Genomic DNA, 22,078 nt, shown 5'->3' on the forward strand with positions numbered 1-22,078 from the left:
TCTTTTTCCCTCCTCTAGATGCCCATGACAGCTAGCATTGGTCCGGGCCAAAGCTGTGTCCCACAGAATAGAGGATCCTGGTAGAGGATCCACGCGGCTGCTCCATCCCAGGGTTCACATTTGCAGGGATCTGAAGTTGGGAGCAGAGCTGTCTCAAATCCAGGTACTTTGATTTGTGATGTAGGTGTCCCAAGCTGTGCCAAATGCTCACCCTATGAGAATGATCTAATATTCTGTATAGCCATAGAAAGAACAAGCTTGCTAGCTTTCCTAAGAAGACATGTTCTTAGCTAGTCTGTTATGAATAGTCTCAGTGATGCAATATGGAATAAAGGACTGACTTGAAAGCCAGTGCTCAATCTGCTCCCATTAGTTCTGTCATTCACACAGAGACTTTTTTTTTTAAGATTTATTTATTTTTATTACAAAGTCAGATATACAGAGAGGAGGAGGAGAGACAGAGAGGAAGATCTTCTGTCTGATGATTCACTCCCCAAGTGACCCGCAACGGCTGGTACTGCACCGATCCGAAGCCGGGAACCAGGAACCTCTCTTCCAGGTCTCCCATGTGAGTTCAGGGTCCCAAAGCTTTGGGCTGTTCCTGACTGCTTTCCTAGGCCACAAGCAGGGAGCTGGATGGGAAGTGGAGCAGCCAGGATTAGAACCGGTGCCCATATGGGATCCCGGCACATTCAAGGCGAGGACTTTAGCCTCTAGGCCACGCCGCTGGGCCCCACACACAGACTTTTAAGAGTTATTTGCCAGTGTGGTGGCATAGCATGTAAAGCTGCTTCCTGTAATACTGGCATCCCATATGAGTGCTGACAGATTCAAGTCCTGGCTGTTCCACTCCTGATCTAGCTCCCTGGGAAGGTAGCAGAAGATGGCTCAAGTCCTTGGTCCCCTGCACCGAAGCTCCTGCCTTCATTCTGGCTCAGCACCGGCCATTGTGGTCATTTGGGAAGTGAACCAGTGATGGAAATCTCTTTTTTTTCTCTCTCTAACTTAACTCCTGCCTTCAGATACATAAATGTTAAAAAGCAAAAAATGAAAAGTACTTTGTTTTTGCTATGTGTTAAAATGAATTTTTTAAATATCATTGTTTGATTAAACTATTTGCTAAAATAATGGATGGATTAAAATCTTAATGTTTGGCCATGTAGAGAAAATGACTCCTGAGTTTGGACAAATAGTTCTGGGTTTAACTATCAAACTATTATTTAGAATCTGATCTGAAATTGAAATAATAAAACTAAACCAAAAACTCTTGTACCTGAGGATAAGATGTCTGAGTTTTTTAGTTGGTGCTTTATGAACTAGCTGGGTGATTTTAGGGCCAAATAGTAAGCTGGTAGAGCATAGCTCCCTTTCAGGCACAATGAGGTACAAGACATGAATGGTCTTTCACAGCTGTAGTATTTGCACTAAATGAGTAGTAGATATTGGATCATTGTCTTGGGAGATAACAAGGAATGTTTAACCTGCTTCAGAGAATGTAGTAGCTTCCACTTTTGCGTGACTAGTGTATGCCGGTTGTGAGTCCTCTGTCATTCTTAGTTCATCACAGTAGCTCTCTAGTTGGAATTTGTTTTTCTGCAAAGTCAGACATACAGGACAAGAGACAGAGAGAAAGATCTTCCATCCAATGATTCACTCCCCAAGCTACCGCAATGGCCAGAGCTGAGCCAGTCTGAAGCCAGGAGCCAGGAACTTCTTCCAGGTCCCCCACCCAGATGCAGGGTCCTAAGGCATTCGGTCATCCTTGACTGCTTTCCCAGGCCACAAGCAGGGAGCTGGAAGAGAAGCGGGGCTGCTGGGATTAGAACCAGTGTCCATATGGGATCCTGGCAGTGTATTCAAGGCGAGGACTTTAGCCACTAGGCTACCAAGCTGGGCCTCTAGTTGGAATTCTTACGCATTTTAAAATTACCTATGTTGGTGTATGCTCATCATGAGGTCTCACTACATTGTCTAACACTTAGTTCTTGATAATTACAAGTGAATGTATGCATGATTAATGAATATATAAATGATCTGTAATTCAAGCCTGTCCCTTGTTATTTTGAGAATTCTGAGTTTACTCCCTTGGAAAGCTGTAGAATAGCTAAATACTGGTGGGGAAAGGAAGAAGAAATGGAGAGAGTTGGCTAGAGAAAGATCAGTGTGTGAGCAAGTCCCTGGTGATCCCTGCGCCATCTTCTGTTCGGGCAGGTAGTAAGGGGCCTGGGTCAGAGAATCCAGGGCTGGTGGGCCTGGGACTGGCTAACTTCACAGGCAGGAGGAAGAAAAAAGAAGAGAGAAAAGTCTTGTAGTTAGGGGAAAAAGTTATATTATGTCTGTAAATTCAGGTGAGGTATTCTGTAGATGCTCATTGAAAAAGATTAAGCAAATCATTGTGCTTTAAAAAAATGTTTTTTAAGATTAGAAATTGAGTGATATTTGGACACTAGGTAGACCTATTAAAAAGTTGGATGGGTTGGAGGGAGTGTTTGCCTAGTGGTTACGGTCACCAGTTCCTGTTCTTCAATACCTGGATTTAGGCCTGTCCCTTCGGGCTCTGTCTTCCTGCCGAAGGTGTTCGCTCTGGTGATTGGGCTCCTGCTGCCCGTGGGAAGTGTCTGGCTGCAAGCTGGGCCTTCAGCTGGAGCCGAGGTGGGCATCTGGGGAGTGAGTGGATGCATTTCTTTTCTGCTGTCTCTTTGCCTCTCACATAATAAACGAAAAACCAAGAGAAGCATAGCTTGAGTATATAGGTGTTGAGTAGGTATTGTGTTTCCTTATGGGTATAGTACTATGCTCAACTTGAAGACAATATTTCCTTCCTAAGTTCCAAATAGCAAACAGAAAGCAGGTGAATATGAAAACTAAACAGAGGCACAGCTTGCAACTGAGCTGCATTTCTTTTAAAAACTGACTTTTAAAACTGAGAAGGCATTACCTTCAAACACATGGAGCGGCTAGCTGATTGCGGTTTTTTTTTTTCCCCCTGAAGTTTAACTCCTCCCACATGCCTTCGCAGACATTCTGCAGGAGCTACAGGCTGACTCCTGCACCCTGCAAGGACCCTGAGAACCTGCAGGTCCCTAGCTCCAACTGCCTGGAGCAGAGGCAGGCCTCACTGGAGGCCTTTTCACATGTATTTTCACAATTAAGGAGATACACAGTGTGTGTGTGTGTCTGTGTGTGTGAAACCTAATAGAGTAAAAGATGGGCGTGTGTGTGTGAGGTCAAAAAGCTCATGCCACAGAACCAGTGCTTTGGCATGGAAGATAAAACCACTACCTTTGGCACCAGCAATGCTTGTGATCATGGTTTCAAGTTCCAGCTGCTCCACTTTTTTTTTTCTAGAGATTTTTTTTTTATTGGAAAGTGAGATGTACAGAGGAAGATCTTCTGTCCTTTGATTCATTCCCCAAGTGGCCACAACGGCTGGAGCTGCATCAGTCTGAAGCCAGGAGCCAGGAGCCTCTTCTGGGTCTCCCACATGGGCACAGGGTCCCAAGCCTTTGTGCCGTCCTTGACTGCTTTTCCAGGCCACAAGCAGGGAGCTGGATGGGAAGCAGGGATGCCAGGATTAGACCAGCACCCCTATGGGATCCCGGCACGTTCAAGGCAAGGGCTTTAGCAGCAAGGTTACCATGCCAGGCCCCTACTCCACTTCTGATTCAGTTTCCTGCTGATGCACCTGGAAAAGCAGCAGAGGATGGCCCAAGCACTTGAGTCTCTGCACCATGTGGGAGACCAGGAAGAAGCTCCCAACTTTGGACTCCCCGTGCTCCAGACATTGTGGCCGTTGGGGGAGTGAGCCAGAGGATGGGACATCGCTACCTCCCCCTCTGCCTCTGTAGCCCTACCTTCAAACTAAGTAAATATTAAACAAACAGCCAACAAAAAAAGCTGTGCCAGGTCCTCAAAGTTGGAAAAGCTTTGTAACAGCACAGTAAACTCTTCAGTATAACATACATTTAAGATTTGCTGATTTGAAAAAGGCAAAATGATGGGAAAAATCTTCATCCTCTCACTCACTCCCCAAGTTGTCAAACAACCAGAGCTGAGCCAGGCTGAAGCCAGGAGCACGGGGTTCATCTCGGTCTCCGCCATGGGCGCCAGGGGCCCGGGTACTTGGGCTGCCTCTTGCTGCCTTCCCAGATTTGTCAGTAGAAAACTGGATCAGAAGCGGAGTGGCCAGGACTTGAGCCAGCAATCTGATAGGGGATGCTGGAGTCATGAGCAGTGGTTTAGTATGCTTTGCTGCAGTGTCAGCCCCTCATATAGTATCAGATATGTAATTTTGTTGTTGTTGTTGCTCAGAGTTACCCTTATAAATATACTGTGGAATATATAATATTTGAGAGGTTTTTGGAAAATTCTAGGTGCTCATTTGCGATGATTGATGTGTTTTTGTCCTTCAGTGACAGAGGAGAATCAAGAGCCCCTGGCCGGCTGTCTTCTTGCTCCCAGAGTTTCCAGCACTGCTGCCCAGGACCTGCTCAGTCCTCGGTTCATAGCATAATAAAGACCTGATGGACCTTTCTATCTTTTTTTGTTGTTTGTTTGTTTTTTAAGGATTTATTTATTTGAAAGGCAGAATTCCAGAGAGGGGGGAAGAGACAGGAATCTTCCATCAGCTGGTTCACTCTCCAAATGGTCCCAATGACCAAAACCTTTTCTAGGTCTCCCATGTGGGTGGCAGGGGCCTGAGTGTTTAGCCATCTTCTGCTTTTCCCAGGGCATTAGCAGGCAGCTGTATTGGAAGTGGGTCAGCCTAGACTTGAACTGGCGCTTGTAGTGGGATGCTGGTGCTGCAGGTAGTGGCTTTCCCTGCTGTGCCACCGCACTGCCCCCTGGCATCACTTCTGAGAGGACTCTAGAGCTGTGCTGTCCAGTGGTCCTTGAGCGCTGGAGTGCTCAAGGAGTATTTAATTTGTTTCCTTTGTGATTAATTAAGTCTTCCTCAGCCTCATGGCACTAATGGTTACCATGGTGATACAGAACATTTCCTTCCCTGCATAAAGTTCTCTCAAACAGCACTACTTGAGAGATGGCTGTGTGAGATGCCCATTGGCCTGGCACAAACCTGAGCAAAGTGGCTCTTCCTCCGGCATGCCAATGTCAGCTGGACGTGGCGTGCGGCTGCCTGGTTCCCAAAGCCGCAAATGTGTGAACAAAAACACTGTGAGCTTTGTTTCTGAAGGAAAAAACACTGGATAACTAGAGCCGAGACCAGTGACGGCATTTCCTAGTGTGAAAAGGTCCAAGACAGCGAGGCCCTGCCAGCCGCTGGGCTGTGGGTGAAGAGCACATCCTTGAGGAATCCCTAACCTGTTACCACCTTTCCTGTTCAGGTACTTAAAGCTTTCTCCAAAGCACCCTGAGTCCAACACTGCCGGAATGGACATCTTTGCCAAGTTCTCTGCATATATCAAGAATTCAAGGCCAGAGGCTAATGAAGGTAAGAAATTAAAAATCAAATTACCACGGCGGGAGGAGGACCCGGGGGATGGGACCAAATGGCCATAAAAAGCTACGAGAGTGACGATGAACGTGCTGGTTAGCCTTCCACATTTGTGTCCAAAAAGCTAGAATTTTAGTTTGAAGTCAGATTTGCATAGAGAAGATGGCTTAAGTAGTGCATTTGCAGGTTATTTTTGTTTTGACTAAGGGACACTTTTTGTTATTTCACTTTGGCAGAAAGTCTCTTCCGTGAAAACCCCATTTAGTGAACCTTGTGTAACCCGTACCATTCAGTCATTTCATTTTTCTTCTCTTGGGGATAGCAAGCGTGATTTTGGTCTGGGGAACACTGCATATAATCCTTTGTTTAAGAGTAACAATGGTGGACTAGACCCCCTAACCCAGCTCGGAATCCTTGAGTTCGTGGGAGTTCAGACAGTGTGGGTGACTGGGCGGGGTTCTTTGGGTCCAGGTTTACATGCCAGTGGATGATGCTGAAAACCAAAGGGAAGAAGTATTGATTAAAAAACAGTAAAGAATCACACCAAGCACTTGCTGATTGCCTTATGTGATTTTGGGAGGCACATTTCCAAGCGATTCAAGCTTTTTTATTACTATTAAATTGCAGCAGTTTTTAATTTAGCTTTGAAACTCAATATTTTCTTTGCTCTTGGTTTCTGGAATAATATTCGCTGCATGAAATGTTTTTTCTACCGTGGAAGGGAAAGAGGGAAAATTTTAGTGCTGGGGCCTGGCTTATGTCCGCTCCTAATGTGCTTCGGTAGCTGCCAGGGTTCGGAAGTGATTTTCTTTAGTAATTGACCTTTTTCCTGACAGATGTTCTGTCTCGGCGATTTCTATGCTAAGTAGGTGGTTACACTGCAAGCCCTCTTCTCCACAAACGGTGTCTTTCTATTCTGTCCTTTTAGACACAGATGCTCTTGCTACGTGGGTCTTTGACCTGTCTGCGAGTTAAAGTTTGTTTTTTTTTTTTCTCTCCGAGTGGCTTTTTGGGGGTGGAGTGTAGTGGGGAAGGGAACAGAATGCACTTGTTTCAGCTTTGGGGGACAAGGGTGGGGTGCAGAGAGGGAGAAAGTGACTCACTTAAGTGTAACTATGTGTTCTATTTTTTCTGATGGGCTTGTTACTTTCTTAAGTGGCCGCCCACACTTACTGTCCTCAACAGTGAGAACAAACAGCAGCCTGGAGCACACTGCGCTTAACTTGGGGGGCTTTCTATTCAGTTACCTATTGATAAATAAGACTTGCAGTTGCCAAGCAACTTCCCTCCACAGGGACCTGTCGCTGGTGCTAGCCTTTAGGAAACATGATTCCAGTTGGCGCTGGAGTCCTGGGGCTCTCCGACCCTGCCCTGTGGCAGATCGGCCAGGTTTAGTGTGATGAATGCCTTCCTCCCAACCCTACCCAAATGCTGACAGGCACACCTCAGTGCGTTTGTCATTTTATGTGGTTAATCGGAGCCAATGAATCTTTTGATTAGTTTCACCAGCCTGTTAAGTGTATTACAAAAGCCAATCTATTTGCAGTTTTAAGATCCTTCAGGATTGAACTCCATTAAGGAGTTAAATGCCTAGAGGCTGGTTTTGGGCTAGTGCTTAGATTGGGGTACAGAGTGAACAAATAAGATTTAAAGAAAATAAAAGGAAACACTGGAAGAGGGGAAGGGAGAGACAGACTGGTTTTTCTTGGTGAGCATGTGTGTGACATTTGTAGACGCGTGTAAGCATCAGAAAGGAGAGCAGCAGGGACGCTTGGATGGGGCCGGCTCACATCTGCCCTGCCTCGCGTCCCGGTGTGCTCTGCAGGTTTAGTTAGTTAGCATTTACGAAAGCTCAGGCACCATGTTGGTATTTATGGTAAATTTCAGAGGGAAGCGACTGCTGGTGATGGAACACACAGTATGTCCCAGGCGAATTTCCCAATGTCCACATTCCAGTCTGAATGGAGGCAAGGAATCTAGAAGTTCTGATGTGTTCCTTTTTGTGCAAGATGCCCCTTCCTCTGCGAGGCCCCCTCTGCCTTGCCGTCTGGTTGCTCTCTGCCTTTCTCCCGGGAAGTGTTGGGACTTGGAGGAGGGTGAGGAGCTGCTTCGTGTATCTAACCATCCTTTCCATGCATGTGTGGCCCAGCCTTTAAACGTGGTCTGGGTCTTACTTATCTTTATTAAAGCAACGTAAAGGCCCAAACTTCATTGTGAATTGTATTGTTTTTCAAACAGAAACATCTATGTTACTTTCAGTATTTTCTGTTTTGAATTTTACTCATTGCGAACGTACAAGTAATAGAGCAAGGCATTCTCTCTGAAGAGCTGAGTGTAAAACAGCGCAGAGTCTCAGTGCTTCTTCCTCACGTGACGTGGCCTTCCCCAGCAGTCCAGTTCTCGCCTCATCCATGTGCCTTTGCAGGTGTTTTACCTGTTCGTGTCTTTTCACATGCTAAAGGAATAGAACTGTACTTTGATTTTTGAAATGCTACTTAATATTCCATGATGAGGATTTAACTATTTCCCTGATGGGATAGACATCGGTTGTGGGAGTGTTTGTTTTTTTTTTTTTTTTTCCCAAATGGTAACAAAACAGCGATGCCAGATGAATGCCCTTGAGTTGGATTCCAGATAGGTCAGAAGGTTGCTGAATTTTAAAATCTCCTCTTTCCCCAAATTGTTCTCTGAGATATGCTAGTTTGTATTCTTATTGACCCTTCTGACGCAGGTGTGTGTGAATTTAAAGATTTTTTTCTGTGTTCTCACTGTGACGAGGCTTTGTTTTTTGTAACTTTTAGTCTGACTGGGCGGCCTCTGTTGTACTTATTAGAGCTTTTGAAAAAGCTTCTTGGAGATCCCAGTGTTGCTACCGTACTGGTAATTACTAAGAAGTAGGCTACTGCTGTGGGCTTCTACTGCCGACTAGTGGTCGATCTGACAGTGTCCTTGTAGTTACACATTTCTTTGTGTTTATTGAACAGTGCCTTTTTTCTTCTGAAGATTTATTTTTTTTTTTATCTGAAAGAGAGAAGTAGAGACACAGAGAGAGAGCTTTTATCTGCTTTGGGCCGTCCTCGACTGCTTTCCCAGGACACAAGCAGGGAGCTGGATGGGAAGTGGGGCTGCCAGGATTAGAACTGGCGCCCATATGGGATCCTGGAACGTTCAAGGCAAGGACTTTAACCACTAGACTGTTGCACCGGGCCCCCACCTGCTTTTTGAGGCCATCGTTAGTATCAAAACATAAGGAAATCAACTGGAAGGACAATTCCAGCGCAGTCTACCTTTTGAAAACTAAGGCAAAAGGCAAGATGTGCACCTAACCCAAAATCATGGGAAAAGGTGAACACAACCAAGTTGGATATTGCTCACCGATATTTACCATTCACCTTAATAAAGGAGAAAAGTTATTGTCTCAATAGAAGCAGAAAAAAATTGAGAACATTTAGTACTTACGGTCAAAATGTTTGTTATTTTTAGAAAGTCTTGAAAAGTGAGGCATTGCTGGGAACTTCCTTAATCTGATAAAGAATATTGACAAAAGCCTGCAGCAAGTGTCATACTTAATGGAGAAGTGGCACCTTTCCCTTGGGACAGGAAGCTGTAATGGTGCCCGCCGTGCACACTTCCATGTAGTGTGCTGGGGTCGGAGGCAGAACAATGAGGAGAGTAAAAGGGCCAGAACTGTAGGGGAAGGTATCTTTTATTATTATTATTATTATTATTATTATTATTATTCCCTTAAGGGTTTATTTATTTGAAAGAGTTACTGGACAGCGTGGGGGAATGGGTCTTCTCACCACTGGCTACTTGCATGTCCGTCTCATCTCCCGCCCCGTGAAAGCCGGCTCCGGGCGAGCTGGCACCTGCCCGGTGGCTTTCGGTTGTAAGCGCCTCCTGTCTGGCAGGCCCTCGGGAGGCACTGGCTGAGAGCCTGACGCCTCTGCTTCGCGGGTGGGCTGTTCTTCCTTCTTACAATAGCCGCTCTTTTTTCCCCAGCGCTGGAGAGGGGTCTCTTGAAGACATTGCAGAAACTGGACGAATATCTGAATTCTCCTCTCCCTGATGAGATTGATGAGAATAGTATGGAGGACATTAAATTCTCTACACGAAAGTTTCTTGATGGCAACGAGATGACGTTAGCCGATTGCAACCTGCTGCCCAAGCTGCACATTGTCAAGGTGGGTGTGCGGGGGAGTGTCGTGTCGCCCTTACCTCCAGGTCTCTGTCTGCTTCCTGTGAGCTTGCCAGGAGCCTCCAAATTGGTGTAGCTGTCTGGGTGACACTGGGAATCTACGAGGGTTAATGCTATGGAAAGTTATGTCTGAGAATGGAGGCAATATGAGGAACAGAAATGTTTGTGTGTGTGTGTGTGTGACCACATAGAAATTGCAACAGTGTCATAGGTGACTAAGTTGGGGTTACCCTGATAACTCACGTGGTGTCACAGTCTGTCCTGTGATCACTTCACTTCTCCTCAAGGTAAAATCTTGGGCCTTTCTTGTGAGCTCATGAGCCAGGCACTTGGCTAACTGGAACAGAACTAGTTGTGCAATAATGATGCAAGAAGGAGAACCAGAGGCCTAAAGCAGCATGTTTGCTTATCCAGTAATGACACTTGAGTTGTCCAAGGCTGTGACCACCACACGCCTGAAGCTCTGATTGTTGCTTAACACTCCCGCTAGCATGATGGTGACAGACCTCTTTTCAAACGGAAGCAGTCGCCAGAGAGTACAGGAATCGATCATCTGTGTTTGTAGTCGGTGATGCATCCAAGTTTGCCAGACCTGGAAATGGAAACCTGTTAACATTGGTCGTCTTTGGCCTTGCAGGTGGTGGCCAAAAAATACCGCAACTTTGACATCCCCAAAGGAATGACGGGCATCTGGAGATACCTGACCAACGCTTACAGCAGGGACGAGTTCACCAACACCTGCCCCAGTGACAAGGAAGTAGAGATAGCGTACAGTGACGTAGCCAAAAGACTGACCAAGTAAGCCAGCGCTTGTGAAAGAGATGCCTTGCCGATCTCCCCTGACGAACATGCTTCTCTAACAGACGGCTCCTCTTCCCTAGAGTAGACAATGTATGTTGCATGAGCATTGCAGTTACTCGAGCTTAGGATCAAGGCTAGACCAGGTGTAGTCATTACCGTAAAACATACACTCCTGAGCAGTGTTATTGGAACCTCCCTTGCCCCGTCCCTGGGTCCTGGAGATGCTCCACCGCGGGCCGTCTCTGGCGGGGAGATCACTCCCTCTCCGGACCATCATCGTGGGCAGCTGGCAGGACTGCTGAACTGCAGTTTCCCCGAACTATTCCACAACATCACTCAGCCCCAAACTGGTGCATAATTCATGGTACAAGGAATATTTATGTATTGGGGAGGGAATTTCAGGATATTTAGTAAGAGTAAAGGATTGCCACTGTAGCAGAGATGGTCTGATTTTGGTTTAATCTGCCTACTACTGGAAATCCACCAGATGGCCACCACATGGAGCGTTTTTCTGGAGAGGTGCCGAACACTGGGCCGCTCTGCTCTGTAGTTTCTCTCTCTCTCTCTCTCTCTCTCTCTCAAGCTGGCGAAGAGCAGCCATCCTTCACAGTAGCTTTCATCCTGTCACAAGAAGGAGGCTCAGGTGAGAGAGAAGGGTGAAGCTTTCAGGTCCAAGCTGGCGCTGTGGTTAGAGAGGCGCTGCGGAGCCCCCGGGCCGGGGTGGAGATGCGCTGCCCTCTGCCCCACACCACTCTGCCCGCTCTGGGTCAGCGCCCTGGCGCACTCTCCTTGGTGTCAAACGCACTGCTGAGGTGGCACCGGACCCCTTCTGTAGATCTTTAAGACTACACCACACAAACTAATGCTTAGTTGGTTTAGCAAATGATTAGGAAAAACTTCACACTCAAAGAAATGAAGTTTAAGGTGGGCTTGGCAAAACATTAAGTGAATTTTGCTCCTAAAGTGTATTTAACATTGGTAAGCGAGAAGGCGTGGAGTCTGTGCTCCCCGAAGCGGGAGGTCAGTGCGCGTGATGGCCGTTCCCGCCCGTCTCCGCCACTGTCAGGCCTGCGTGGAGGCATGGCCACACCGCCGGACTCAACTGGAGTTGCCACAGTGTATTTTGCTGCACTTTTGCCTATTCTGAATCAGTACACTTTCTTGAGCTAAATTTTTTTTACAGCCACAGGGAGGGATAACATTGAGTGTGGGTTTTTTCTTTTCTTTTTTTTTAATTGAAGTCCTAAGCCATGAATTATTTTTGCTCTAACAAGGGAAATGGAACTATTGAATTTGATGAAAATAAAGGTTACTATGTACTATGTATTATTATTATTTTTTTTTAACAAAATGGGCTATGGGCTACTCTTAAGACTGTGGTCACGACTGCAAACACTTTGGGCAATTTGCATATCACTTGTTCTAGAAGTGTTCTTTCCTCCTCGGGTTTTCCCTTGGAAATGTGAATGCTGTAACAGGGCAGCATCCCTCCTGGCTGTGGCAGCGCTGCCTGGCAGGCCCAGCCTGGCTTCTGCAAGCCTGCTGTGTGTCCTGCCAACTGTGATGGGCTTAGGACAGGGAGTCCTTGCCTGTCTGAGTGCTCTGTGCTCCGGACCCCGAACCTGAGCCCCCGTTTTGTTAGCAAGCACAGTCCAGCTCTTGGCAGAAGCGCTGTTGTCTGTGAGCCATCCCAATGCACCAGCCTGGTGGCGATGTCCTGTCCACTCCCTGTCAGGGAGGCCTGCTGAACCCTGTCTTGAGGTTTCCAGTGTGACAATATCAGAGGAGGGGCGGGGGGGGGGGCACCGGTGCCAAGTCAGGGCCGTGTCCCCCCCCCCCCCCCAGGACAAGGGTGAGCAGCACCAGGCCAGGAGGCAGTTCCTCTCCAGATGGTTCTTGTCCTCGTTTTTATTGCCCAGTGATTACATGTGGCTGTCCCTCTGGTGTCTCGGGAAGGCAGATCCTGAGATTTTGATGAAAACAGGCTTATTTTTCTGTCACAGAGACAAGGTTTTGTGACTTAATCAAGGAAGTCGGATGGCGATTGGTAAACAGACAAAGCCCATAAAAAGGCTGATGCTGCAGCTCATGCTTCTAGAAAGGCCATGGCTTAAAATCTTCAGAGGTTTGGGACGTAGCCATTTCCATGGCAGTCCTACAGGGTATGGGGTTGACAGTGTGGAAATGGAGCTGGGTTTGGTTTCTCTGACTGATGGGGACCCCTCATATGCTCCCTGCTTGGCCTACACTGCAGTGCACACACACACAGTCCGGGGGGGCGGCTCACTGTTCCCCAGGGGTGCCGAGGCAGTTTTGTGTTCAGCAGCTGATCCAGCATAAGGATTGTATTTCTTGCCAACTTTAGCTTTCATGACTTGTCTTGAAACCCTTGAACAATCTGTATACAGTTAAGCGGTTGATGACATTTTTGCCTGGGCTGAGTGGACCGACCTAGGTGGTTTTTACTTGTGTTAACTTCCGAGCCTCTACAGAGTTGTATGTAGACAGCTTTTATTTCTATGCATTAAAAATGTTCATTTAGAAAATACTTACAAAGTGAAACTGAGAGGAATGCAAGTTATTTTTTCATAAACATTTTGATATGCATTTCATCAAGTTTGTTAATTCACCAATTTCTTACACTGGTTATAATCAGTACTGAATTCAAAAAGGGGAAAGCATTCGAATTACATTCTCTACAAATTAACCAGGCAGGAGCCACTCATGTTTTTATTTTTAACACGGGAGGAAGTTTCCACTCCCCAAGCTGTAACATAGAACAGAATTGGAGTATTTTGTTTAGAATTTCTGGAATGTTGTTTCTTTTCTCTCTCTCTCTTTGGAATATCAAAACCAGTATATTGCTGGCAGCTACTGTATTAAATAAAGTATATTTTCACTATCTTAAAGGGTCCTGTTTCCCCCTTAATGAAAATAAATAACAACTTGAGGTAAAAGTTTGATTTGAGACTGTTTTTTCCCCGATGCATGAGTGAGTCAGCACATTTAACAGACTACGGGAAGACTGTGTGATCGTGACAAACTGTGCAGAAAATAATTTGGTTAAAAACTCGTGGTGCTCATTCTTAGCAAAACAGGACCAGAGGTTAACACTCCAAAAGCCCTGCGAAGACTTCTGCCCAGAGCCGACTGCACGAAGAAAGTCCTGTCAGGAGGAGCGGGCCTAGGCAAGCTTGCCCTCCCACAGCGGCTAAGACCGTGAGGAGTGGAAAAGAAGTGACACAGGGACTACTCGTTGCCAGGTGTGCGTGTCTGTGTGCGTGCATAAGATCCAAAATGATCAGACCTGAGAGAATTGGGCTGGCTTTACAGCTACAAGGTCAAGGCACCAGAGTCAATTACTGTATACTAATATTAAGTGCACTGAAAGCTAGGAGACAAGTTGATTTGGTGCCTTTTGGAGAAAAACAGGTGGGAAACTGCCAGTGTATGCCTTTTCAGAAGGTTTTATCTTATTTTTGTTTTTGTTTTTATTGAAAAGCGGATTTGGGCCCAGCGTCATAGCCTTGTGGCTAAAGTGTCCTGCCTTGTATGTGCTGGGATTCCATATGGGTGCCAGTTCGTGTCCCAGCTGCTCCGTTTCCCATCCAGTTCCCTGCCTGTGTCCTGGGAAAGCAATCAAGGATAGCCCAAAGCCTTGGGACCCTGTACCTGCCTGCGAGACTGGAAGGAGCTCCTGGCTTTTGGATCAGCTTGGCTCCAGCTGTGGTAGTCACTTGGGAAGTGAGCAGCAGATGAAAGATCTTTTTCTTTGCCTTTTTTCTTGTCTGTATATCTGCCATTCCAATGAAAATGAAAAACCTTTAAGAAAAAAACCAGATTTGCAGATAGCCACTAGGCTATCATGCCAGGCCCCAAACGGTTTTATTCTGAAGATTTAAACTGCTTTAGAAGACAACTCTATAACGTCAAATCTTCAAGTGAAAAGTAGGGGCAGATTTCATAAAGAATATATAGTTCTTTAATGGAAAAAAACTACAAGATACCATTGTAAGGCCTGATAGAAATGTCTTCAGTGGGTAAGCATACCGTGTTCATGGTTGGAGAACACAAGAGCATAAGAGTTTCAGTTCTGTCTCGAGTAATTATAAATTCAGCATGTCAAAATCCCTCAGGATAGCTAGACAAATGGCGTTCAGAAAAGGTACATGTAAGAGACCCCTAAATTGTTAATATGTGTCTAGGAGTGACAAAGAGGAACTTAGCTGACAAGACACGAAGACTTAACACTGACTGGTGGGTAGAATAACAGGCCACAGAACAAAATGTCCCTGCTGCAAAACTCAGGAAAGAAAAATGGATTCAAGTGCTAAGTACTATTTTAAACAGTGCTGTGTGAGAAAGAGACGGAATGCATTGGGATCTGAAAGGTACGTACTGAGATGAACGCTGGTCTGGCTGCTTTCTCGTGGCAGCCCGTGGTTGTGGGCCTGGAACTGAAGGTTGGGTCTGGCTTGTACAGGGGAACTAAGGCGCTTGGTTACCCTGGAAATCCAAAACGCTCGCAAGGCCTGATTCACTGTTTTCACCTGGGACATCTGAACACTGCATCCTAGGGCTGCTGAAAGGCAGATGTCACTGTATATGGAGGGAAGGATCTGCTTGAAACATGAAGTAAGCTTCGGAGGGGATTGCCTGATCCTGGACGGTGAAAGTGGGAAATGAGGGCTGGCAGGTACAAGGTTTTGAAGGGGTGAAGGGATTGTTCTAAAAGTGGCTTATAGATTCAAATGTGGTACACAGATGTCATTTCTACAGCTCAATAAAAAGCTCACTTTATTTTCAAGATTTATTTTTATTGGAAAGTCAGATATACAGCAAGGGAGATACAGAGAGAAAGATCTATCTACTGATTCACTCTAAGTGGCCACAATGGTGGAGCTGAGTCATTATGAAACCAGGATCCAGGAACCTTCTCTGGGTCTCTGACGCAGCTGCAAGGTCCCAAGGCTTTGGACTATCATCTGCCACTTTCCCAGGCCCCCAGCAGGGAGCTGGATGGGAAGTGGAGCAGTTGGGACATGAACTGTCATCCATATGGTATCCCAGTGCATGCAAGGTCAGCACTAGGCTATCGTGCCCCGCCCACGGAGCTCACTTTTAAAAAGGGCATAGACTCTTGAGTCAACATTTTTCCAAACAAGGTAAGCATGGACAATGAAGTCCCACATTAATGATCATTTAGGATACGCAGATGAGTGTTCCTCACCCCCTGGGATGCCCTTCGTCAAGAAGGAAGATGACGAGGGAGCATAGATGATGAGGCAGGATAGGATGGGACGGCCACTAGGGATAGCAGTCTGGTGTGTGTTTCTTCTTTTTCTGTCTTTAAAGATTTATTTTTATTAGAAAGGCACATTTACACGGAGGAGAGAGAACGTTCCTTGCTGGTTCACTTCCCAAGTGGCCCCAATTACCAGAGCTGAGCCAGTCTGAAGGCAGGAATTTCTTCCGGGTCTCTCACATGGGTGCAGGCTCCCAAGGCTTAAACGTCCTTGACTGCTTCCCAGGCCGCAAGCAGGGAGCTGGATGGGAAGTGGATCAGCCGGAACATGAACCTGCATCCATATGGGATCCCGATACTTACAAGGTGAGGATTTAGCCACTGAGCCATTGTGCCAGGCCCCAATCTGGCATGTCTTAAGCAGAACTATACGTGGATGCTCACAGCAGTGTTATTCCCAGCATCTCCCTAAATGGAAACACACCCACTGGATGGAGGGAGAAACTGAGTTAAAGGGAGAGCCCTTTTTGAGATCATGTTTAGTGAGAGAAACCAGACACAGAAGGCCACGTGTGCAATTGCAGAACAGGTGGGGTCATGCTTGCCAGAGGTCAGGGAAGCGGGACGGGAGTGATTGCTTATGGTTAAGGAGGTAGAATGTTCTGGAATTAGTGGTTGCACAGCTTTGTGAGCATCCTATAAACCTTGACTGTAAGCTCAAAAAGTATGAGCTTCAAGATGTATAGATTATATCTCGAATTTCAAGGGAGAGCTTTACATTGCCAAAATTTCAAATCATCAATGTATTGACTACTGATTGGTAGTTAACAATGTGGACCTTTCTTTTCCTTGCGTTTGAATTAAAATTCAACTCATCTTGGCATCCAGGATGAGTTGTGCTGATGGATGCTCAATCGTATAAATTTATTTTAAAAAATTTTCCCCAGATGGTGACAAGTGGGGAGGGTAGTGAACAGTCAGCTGTAATCCCAACATTATTACTGATTAATGTAAATGTACTGTACAGTCCAAATGGGAATGTGACCTTGGATTTTAAAGAAGTAGGGCCTAGCACCAGTTCATGTTGTGGCTGCTCCACTTCCCATCCTGCTTGTGGCCTGGGAAAGCAGCAGAGGACGGCCCAAAGCCTTGGGGCCCTGCACCTGTGTGGGAGACCTGGAAGAAGCTCCTGGCTCCTGGCTCCTGGCTTCAGATCAGATCAGCTCTGGCGGTGGTGGGCACTTGGGGAGGTGAACCACAGGAGGAACGATCTGTCTCTCCTCTCTCAATATCTGACTTTCAAATAAAAACGAAAAAAAAAAAAAAAGAACACATAGCATTTACAAGAGACACACTTGAAATATAAGAACACGGAAAGGGGAAGTCCAGGTAAGTCTGCTCAGAGGTGCAGGTGTCTGAATCTCTCAGCCACATGGCTATGGCTGGGAGACCTCATGCCAGGCCAGGCTTCCTGCTAGGGACCCTAGCTACCTGTCCACCGCTGCCAAGCAGTGGGTGAATCCTGGGCTTGTGGGTGGAAGAATGACAATGAAGCCAGGCTTTATCTGCTGGCTGCCCGCTGGAGAGCTCTGGGGTGTTGAGGGTCTGAAATTGCTGCATAGGGACATCCATGAATAAAGCCACAGTACATGTAGGTGAGGAATGAATCCCGAGGGACACTCAACAATAGGGCCACTATACTTGCAGGTAAGTTAAGGAACGTTGACCTGGTGGTCTGAAGGGGAGAGACCTGAAGATCTTTAATAGTCAGACTGATACACCAGCCCACATGGGAATCCAGAGTTGAGCATGTTAGCATGGAACATTACTGACCCCCACACACCAGTCCACGTGAAACCAATGGCTGGGGCCTGTCTAGCAGGACTGGATCCTAGTACCTGACTGAGTGCAGGAACAGAGGATGGGTCACATAAGGCAAGGACATGACATTAAACAACACGTGAGAGAACAAGGTCTGGGGGTAGATTCTGGGAAGGATTTGTGGACCAAACCCTGTGGAAATGCAAGTCCTGCTGGTTAGCTCAAGAGCTGAGGTGATGGGCTGAGCTAGGTGTGACCATGGAACTTGGTAACACTCATGATTACAGAGACCAAAATAGTCTGGGCAGGTCCAGGCTGCAGCACCGTATGCACATCCTAAAACGGTGTCGGGGGACAAGGCCGTAACATTCATCAGCTCATAGGCCAAAATGGAGAAGCAGGCTGTGCTGAGCAAGGACCTAGCATGCACTAGCATGCATAAGATCTGGGTCTGGGAGTGGGCTAAGTGGGGGAACTTGGGGAACTCCCATAGTGGGTCATTGGCTCCATCTGATGAGCACATGGTCCAGGCCTGGGGTCAGGCAGGCTGGACAGGGTAGCTCCAAGTGTTGGTTAATGTGTGGGTTGGTTTTAGAAGGGAGCAGATTGGGCAGGGCCAAGAAAACCTTAGCACCACACTAGCATGTACAGAAACCAGGTTGGAGTGCAGGTCATGTTGGGCTAGGCTGTCACACCTACTAGTTTGCATGAACCAGGGATGGGAGCAGACCTGGCAGGGCGAGGCTGTAACACCTGCCAGCAAGAGTTGGGACTGGGGGCTGGCCAAATCAGGCCAGGCCAGGCTGCAGCATCCAAAGGCAAAGGCCAAGACAGTGAGGTAAATGCCAAGCTGGGTCACAGCAACCCCTGGCACATGCAAGATCTGTGGCTGGGAACAGGCCTGGTTGAAGAGCAAAGGGGACACCTGGCTGGGTTGTGGCTCCCACTGGCGAGTGCAAGGGCCAGAATGGGGCTTGCGATCTCCTTTGGACATAACTGCAGTGTCCCTCAGCATGCATGTGGACTGGGCATGGCGTGTGCCAGACTGGGCTAGACTCCAGCACCCACTGGTGCTCGTGAGAACCAGGCTGGGTATAGGATAGGCTGGGCTAGATTTCTGCCCCTGCTGAGCCACACAGGAGCTGTGTGTCTGGGTGTGGACCAGGATTGGCTGAGCTGTAGCACCCAGCAGTAAGAACCAGAATGAATGCGGGCTGGTCAGGAAGGGCCAGTGTTCCTGCTAGGACAGGAGGTGGCCTAAGTCAGGCTGGGTCATGGACCCACTGGTGTGCATGAGATTTGGCATTGGAAGAGGTTCTGATGGAGGAGCTTGGGGAACTCCTCTGTTGGGTTGCAGTTCCTGCTGGTGAGCTCAAGAACCAAGGCTGGGAGCAGCTTGGACTATGCCAGGTCACGGTACCCACCAGCATAGATTTGGCCCCAGTCAGGGGCAAGTCAGGCTGGGCCAGTTCATATCACCTGCTGGCGAACCTGAGTGTCAGAATGGAGTGTGGATCAGGCTGGGTTTGGTCACAACACAAGTCAGTTCACATTAGTGGCAGGCCTGGACTGGAAGCCAGCTGGGCTAAGCTAGGTTGTAACCCCCACCAGCTTGAGTTGGAATTGGGGGTGGCCCAAGTCCACCCAGGCTACAACAGCCACTGGCAAATGCCGAGAAGAGGTGGGCCATGCCAGACTGGACCACAGCACCCAACCAGCACACGTGAGACCCAGGGGGAAGAGGACGAAGCCAGTAGGGGATCTGTGGAGGGCTCCCCTGCTGGACTAGCACTCCCACTGGAGTTGGGATGGGGGCAAACAATGCTGGGCAGGGCTATCACACCTGTTGTCCTCATGTGGGCTGGATCAGGGGCAAGCCAGGCAGGATTGTCTGTACCCACTGGTGCATGCACAAGTCAGAGTGAGTGTGGACTGCTTGGGCTTTGCTGCAGCATCAGCTGGCAGATACTGGCGTGGGTGGCAAATTCTGTTAAGTTAAATTGCAGAACCACTTGGAGAGTGCAAGATCTGGGAACAGGAGGGAGTCCATTAGGAAAACAGTGGGCATCTCTATCTTGGGTTGCCATTCCCACTGGTGAGCATGAGAACATGACTGGGGCAGGCATGACTAGACAGACAGTCACTCCCACCGGCATGTGTGTGGACTGGATAGTAGGAGGTTGGATTGAAATAGGCTTTAATACCCATTGACATTATGAGAGCTGAATGAAATGTGGGACAAATTGGAACAATCTGCTATACATACTGGCAAGCATGGGAACCAGGGCATGGGGCAGGCTTGCAGCTCCTACTGGTTTGCGTAAGGGCTGAATGTATGGTGGACAGGATTGGGCTGAGCTTCAACACCCATTGGTTTGTGTAAAAGATAGGGCCGAAGACAGAAGTGACCTAGCAATTGTAACCACCAGCATATGCATAAGCTGATTGGGGCGATGGACTGTGCCGGATCTTGTGCTGGCAAGCACACACAAGAATCTGGTCTGGGATCAGCTCTGATGAAGTTTCTTTGGGGATCCCTCCAACTGAACCACTGGACTCAGAACCCCAACCATGGGGAGAATTGCAGGTTCCATGGGCTGACTGTGGGAATGGAAGTGTCAGAGCTGGACCTCTTAGTGGTTCAGACAGAGCAGTGGACAGCATATCCAGGTGTACATGGAGGATGTGGCAGTCCACTGCAGCCTTCAGAGGACATCTGGTACCATGGCAGAGAACGGAGGACAGAACAAATTGATCAACTACCCCAGCCAAGAGCTGGCAGTGAATATCTGGGCAAATGGAAGCTCTAAGGTAGACTATGTCAGCCAGTAGATTCCGGAGAGATTTCATTGTGCTTGGAGAGGCAAGATTGGCAGTAATTTGGAACTGTTGAACTATCAAGACCTTATGAGCAAGACCTTCAGAGCACGCCCCACATCGGGGACCCTGGGGGTGGTATCGGGAGGCTGTCCTCCATCCCAGGGTGCAGAGGGAGACTGGGTGTGGCTTCTCCCTTTATCTTCTCCCTTCTCCCAGATACAGGAAGAAAAAAAAGAGAGAATGTGGAAATGGTGATCTCACCCACCTTCCTGCAGCCCTTGGCCCTAATCATCCTAATCAACTGTGCAAAAATCATCAAAAATAAAAAAATAATTAATAAATTTTTAAAAAGAACATGGAAAGGTTGAACTTAAAGGATGGAATAATTTGAAACAGGAAAAAAGACACACGACATTAGGGCTTCAGGCAGGAACCACGAGGAGACAGATCTCTGACACAGGACACTGGCTGCGCCCTTTACTAATCAAGGTCTGCCCCTTCGCACGGCGATCCTGAGTGCCCATGCCCCTGACACGTGCTTGCACGCACACAACAGAAGCTGACGATGCCCAGAGACAGGAAAGGCCAATGTGCCATCCTAGCAGAGGTTTCTAGCAGCACGGGAACTCTTAAGATGAGTAGAAGCATGCAGCCACGTACAGGCTTGCGTAAGCCAAGTCAGCTGCCCGACCAGCTCACGGCTGAAGGGTGCCACGGAACGCCTAACAAAGCTGCCCTGTCACGTAAAGTCTCGGAGAGTTTCGAAGCAAAGCAATCACGCCAAGGATGCTTTCTGACCACCGTGAGATTAAACTAGAAACATCATTGAAAGCAAAGAAATCCCCCAAATAGGGAACCGTTTGCAACAAGTACAGACAAGCCTCTAAGTCACATTGCAATTGAGGTTATTAAAAAAAAAAATGTCTGTTTCTGTGTTCTCATTTAATTTGAAAGACAGAGACTCTTCCATCTATTGGGTCAGTCCCCGTGTGTGCAGGCAGGGCTGGTCAGGAAGCAGGAACACTCCCTGGGTCTCCCCCGGGGGTGGCTGGAGCCCACGTGCTTGGGGAATCTGGGTCTGACGCAGAGGAGCCAGAGTTGACACAGACAAACAGGAAATGCACGTGTCCCCAGTGGCCTTAACGGCTGGGCCACATGCCTCCTACCCTGAATGTATGCCTTAAAAAATTATGTATTTGAAACTGAGAGGGAAAGACAAATCTCATCTTTTGGTTCATTCTTCAAATGGCCACACTGGCCGGAGCTGGGCCAGGCTGGAGCCAGGAACCAGGAGGAGCTTTTGCTGGGTCTCCCACATGGGTGCTGAGGCCCAAGCTCTTGGGCCATCCATCCCTCTGCTGCTTTCCCAGATGCAATAGAAGGAAGCTGGATTGGAAGTGGAGTAGCCAGGATTTGAACCAGCACTCATATGGGAGGCTGGCATCACAGATGGCAACTTTACCACAATGCTGGCCCAGAATCTGACACTTCTCAACTCAGCATATGCTTATTTTTTTTTTAAGATTTATTTGAAAGGCCAAGTGACAGGGAGAGATAAAAAGCAATTTTCCTCACTGACCCCCCACCCCTCCCCCAATGGTTACAACGGTTGGGGCTGGGTCAGGCTGAAGCCAGGAACCTAGGACTCCATCTGGGTCTTCCACATTGTGGACAGGAACCCAAATAGGCATCTTTGCATCGTCGGGGGGCTGGGTCAGAAGTAGAGCAACCAGGGCTC

At 47.7% G+C, this 22,078-nt stretch overlaps 1 protein-coding gene across 2 annotated transcripts in view; it reads left to right on the forward strand.

The window, feature by feature from the left end:
• CLIC4 (chloride intracellular channel 4) overlaps positions 1-13,358 on the forward strand; it is a 67,988-nt gene extending 54,630 nt beyond the window's left edge. For both annotated transcript variants that reach the window (XM_040979582.1, XM_040979583.1), the window contains exons 4-6: positions 5,346-5,452; positions 9,458-9,639; positions 10,291-13,358. In XM_040979582.1, the coding sequence (XP_040835516.1) occupies positions 5,346-5,452; positions 9,458-9,639; positions 10,291-10,455 (454 nt within the window). In that variant the 3' untranslated portion in view covers positions 10,456-13,358. The remainder of the gene's footprint in view (positions 1-5,345; positions 5,453-9,457; positions 9,640-10,290) is intronic.
• Positions 13,359-22,078: the final 8,720 nt, after the last annotated feature.

The sequence above is a fragment of the Ochotona curzoniae genome, unplaced genomic scaffold (assembly GCF_017591425.1).
Source record: "Ochotona curzoniae isolate NIBS_2020 unplaced genomic scaffold, NIBS_Ocur_1.0 contig_3255, whole genome shotgun sequence".
In the NCBI taxonomy this organism is placed as follows: domain Eukaryota; kingdom Metazoa; phylum Chordata; class Mammalia; order Lagomorpha; family Ochotonidae; genus Ochotona; species Ochotona curzoniae.